This window comes from Phaseolus vulgaris, chromosome 8, assembly GCF_051622355.1.
Source record: "Phaseolus vulgaris cultivar YP4 chromosome 8, ASM5162235v1, whole genome shotgun sequence".
Lineage (NCBI taxonomy): Eukaryota > Viridiplantae > Streptophyta > Magnoliopsida > Fabales > Fabaceae > Phaseolus > Phaseolus vulgaris.
Genome location: NC_143505.1, coordinates 24,436,921 through 24,441,156, shown reverse-complemented (window position 1 = coordinate 24,441,156; position 4,236 = coordinate 24,436,921). Strand labels below are relative to the sequence as shown.

Below are 4,236 nucleotides of genomic sequence, written 5' to 3'. Positions count from 1 at the left end.
GTACTTCTTCCATGGGCGAGGCCTCCCTATGTGCTTCTTCTAAGGGTGTGGCCTCTCTGGGTGCTTCCTCCGCAGGCACGAACTCAACAGGCATTGCCTCCACGGGTTCAGCCTCCTCCGAAGGCTCCGCCTCCATAGGCGTATCTGCAATGGGTGGGTGTTCCATCACCATAACCACCCCCCCTTTTTGTTTTTAGGCTATTCTCATAGCACTTTCGGGCCTCCTCCTAATTTGACTTGATCACGATCACCCGACCACTAAGATCTGGCAACTTCATCTTCATGTGGCGTGTAGAAGCCACTGCCCTTAGCCTATTCAACGCAGGCCTTCCCAACAAAATGTTGTAAGCTGAGTTGGCGTTCACGACTAAGTATCGGATGCTCTTAGTACGTGACGTCGTTTTATCTGTAAACGTCGTCCTCAGCTCCAGGTAGCCTTGTACCTCCACTTGGTCCCTTGCAAACCCATACAGACATCCCGTGTATGGCCTCAGCAGATTAGGGGACAACTGCAGCTTGTTGAATGTGGACCAAAACATGACGTCTGCGGAGCTGCCCTGGTCCACGAGGACTCGATGTACCCTTCTCCCAGCGGTGACGACCGAAATGACCATGGGGTCATTATCGCGTAGGTTAGCCTTTGTAAACACTAGGTCTGACTCCCACGGGTCATCCAGTCCTTCCTCAGCTACAGAATTAACTGATCGCAGGTACCTCTTGCGTTGAGAGGCAGTGCATCCTCCTCCTGAGAAGCCACCAGAGATGGTGTGTACTTCTCCATGGATCGGCATCTCATGTGCCTGATCCTCTTTTGGTACCGCTAGGGCCGCAGCCGTAGAAGGCCCGGCCAAATAGTCCTTCAGGAACCCACTCTTCACCAACTCATCCAACTGATGGCCCAACGCCAAGCAGTTGTTGATGTGATGCCTGAACGCTTGGTGGAACTCGCACCACGCGTCCTTGTGAGGTCCCAACACTTTGTCAGTCTTCACTGGGGGCCTCAGCCTATCTGCTATGTTAGGCACATCGATTAAATCTTTAAACTCTACCACGAAACTATGCCTCAGCAGCCTATTCCCCTCCCTCGCCGGCCTATAACCCTCCGTTCGCCCTCTCGCCTGGGGCCTTCTCGCCTCGTACGGGCGCTTCCTCTCTTGACCCTTCCTTCCAGTCGCGGCCTCGTTCACCCTTGCGGGCTGTGCACGTGACGACGCTCTTGGACGTGCTGGTGCAACACTTGTGCGCTTCTCACACACCTCGCCCTCAGTTGCGATGTGCTCCACCGCGCGACGCCTTATTTCTGCAAAGGTTCGGGGGCGGCTTCGGATGATTGACTCACAGAACGGTCCAAGGGACATCCTCTTCCTGAACGTGTAGACTATCATCGGTTCCTCCGTGGTGCCAACCTTCACCACCTGCGCCCCGAAACGATTGATGTACTTTTTCAAGGTTTCGCCTTGATACTGCTTCACGTCGAATAAATCATATGATACCGGTGGAGGAGCCCGGTTCGCTATGTACTGTTCGCGAAACAGCTGTGAGAGCTGTGCGAAGGAGGTGATGTGGCCGTCTGGAAGGCTGATAAACCAGTCCATGGCCATTCTAGTTAACGTGCCCATGAAGAGCTTGCACGTCACGGCGTCAGAGCCGCCTACTAGCATCATCTGTGTGTGGAACGTAGTGAGGTGTGCTTCGGGGTCTTCCATCCCTGTGAAAGTCACCTTGGGACCCACGAACGTGTGAGGGATCACTGCCTCCATGATCGACTGCGAGAACGGTGTGGAGAACTCCCTGCGACGTCGCCAAATCCGCTTGTATACGCTCTTGCTAAACCTTTGACGCCGCCATTGCTTCCTGAAGGCCTTGCATCATATCCATGACTTGCTGCATGGTCATGTCACCGCTCTCAGCGCGCGTCGAACTTTGCCTTGTTGTCCTCATTCTTGCAGTTTCTTGAAGAACTTCAAACTGTAACAGCGGTTCTTGAAACTCCTTCAATGAAAACGAGCGGGATCGCGAACAAACGGTAGAAACTCAAGAAAACTGAAAAACGAACAGTAGGAACTGATCAAGACCGAAAAGAATCGGTAGAAACTAAGCCAAACTGAAGAACAATCGGTGAAAACTGAGCAAACTTCAACTACGAACAACGAAAACATGAGCTGGACCGAGAGCAATCGGTGGAACTGCGTAAACTTCAAGATGAACGGTGGATCTTGCAAGATTCTTGGAAAACTTATTAATGGAGGAAGAGGACATCCACCCTCATATCTGAAGTTCTTCCTTCTAGTCTTCTCAAAATTAAAAGAAGACATAAAATAAAGATGAGGCCCAAGCCCAAAGCCCAAGCCCAAGCCCAAGAAGGGCAAAGCCCAAAGAGCCCAAGTCCATCCCATGAGGGGCAAGGCCAAGCTTTGAAATACTCTTGTATAGGTTTTAGGAGGTGTGGTTATTAAATAAAGGAGTGTGAAAATGTAAAATAAAGTCACATTGCCCATGTGACTTAGGAGAGTGGTGTAGGTGTAGTTTTGGGGAGGTGTCATAGTAGAAAAAGGTCACACCTCCCATGTGACTTGTTTTTGGTGGGAATTTCAAATGAGTTTATTTGAAATTTCCCACCTATTTTTCAGCACCTTAGGCTATAAATAGAGGTGCTTCCTTTGTAAAATTCAGATTGGAATTAATCTAAGAAAACTCTACTCAAATTTTGAGTGAACTTTGGAGAGCTTTGAGCCTTCTTCTCTAGTCTTATCTTGATGGATCATTGGAGTCCTCAAGTGGCGACATCACTCTCATCTAGGAGCATTCCACACTTCTAGTGGCGAGATCATCCAACATTCTTCCATCTTCATGAGCACTCTCTTCTCCTTCCTTTCTTCTCTTTCTATTGTTTTTGTTAGCTTGTGTTCTTGAGTTTTGGTTTGGTGTTCTTGCTGTTTTTTTATGAGTTTTGGTTCGGCAGTTTTATATTTCAGTCCATTCATCTTGTTCCTTTGCTTTTCTTACTCTTTTGTTCGGTTCAATTTGACTAAAATTGGTTCATCCAAATGAGTTTGGGATTTGGTACTAGTTTTTGGTGAGTTCTTGTCTTAGAACAATGATCCAACTCTAAGAAAAGTGCCTCTATAATGTCCAACTCAAGGTGATTCCTAAGAAGGTCAAGAACCTTTCTCTATATGGCTAGTGGAATCACATCACTTGCGGTGGGACTGATGTTTTAGATCGGCCCCACGGTGGGCGCCAAATGTTCCTGCCGGTTGACCAGAATGTGCTTCGTGCGTAGCTGTGACTTGCGTATCAAGGGCACCTTCGTCTTGATTCCAGATCTTCACCCTACACTGCCGTGAATACCTGAAACAGAGAGAACAAAGGGTGCCCTTGCGACCGTTTACACTCCGACGATCAAGTCAGTAGGCAGAAACACTAAGCACCTCCGTATTGGAACACCGTAACTGCGATGTTCTGAAGGCGCGTAACTGTATTTTAACGAACTTCTCTCTGGTGCTCAAATCACTCGTGCGTACAGTGTGTAAGCGTGCAAATGATTAGAATGTGTAAAAACGTACCTTACTAAGTTTCCAGAAGGGCTTATATACCTTGAGTTTCAGTGCTATTGCCACGTGTCCCCTATGACTTGAGCGTAACTCCACGTGGAAGGCCTTACGACGCTGTAACCCAACTTAGGGAAATCCTAGCGCGTAAGTCTTCCTTCTTCGAAGTGCATCTGGCGCAAGGGGTGACCATCTGGGTGCCAACTCATGCGCCCCAGCCTCTAGTCACTCGCCCTGGGAGTGTATTTGCCTTCCTCTCGTACCATGCACGTGGATTACCCCTGGGGCAGGGCCCACTCCTGGGTCGTATCTGTCCCAGGGATTCTCCAAAGGTGGCGCGGGTAGCCACGTCCTGCACCCCATGCATGAGTACTTCACGAGTCAGGTTACTCCCTACTGGTACTGGGAATATGGCCTTGAAGCCACCTTTCTCTTCTCTTTATTACCGTTCTGAGGTACCGGGGCCCGAGGCCTCCTCGCCCGTACCGTGGCCTCTTATCGTGCCGCCTCCTCCACGGTCTTCCCTACTCGTGGGTATCGGGGGGTGGCACCATCGGGGCCGAAGCGCGCTCTTAGGACAACGAGTCACGCCTTTAAGGTGGGAGACGCTTAAACTTGGCGACGCCCACACTTGTCGATGCCCGCACCTGGCGACGCCCACATCCGACGACGCCCAAGGTGGTTA

General features: G+C 50.1%; 1 protein-coding gene across 1 annotated transcript; it reads right to left on the bottom strand.

The window, feature by feature from the left end:
• Window positions 1-227: 227 nt before the first annotated feature.
• LOC137824798 (uncharacterized) lies at window positions 228-1,760 on the bottom strand. The gene has a single exon (XM_068630478.2). It carries the CDS (start codon window positions 1,758-1,760, stop codon window positions 228-230), a length of 1,533 nt encoding a protein of 510 aa, XP_068486579.2.
• Between the last annotated feature and the right edge of the window lie 2,476 nt (window positions 1,761-4,236).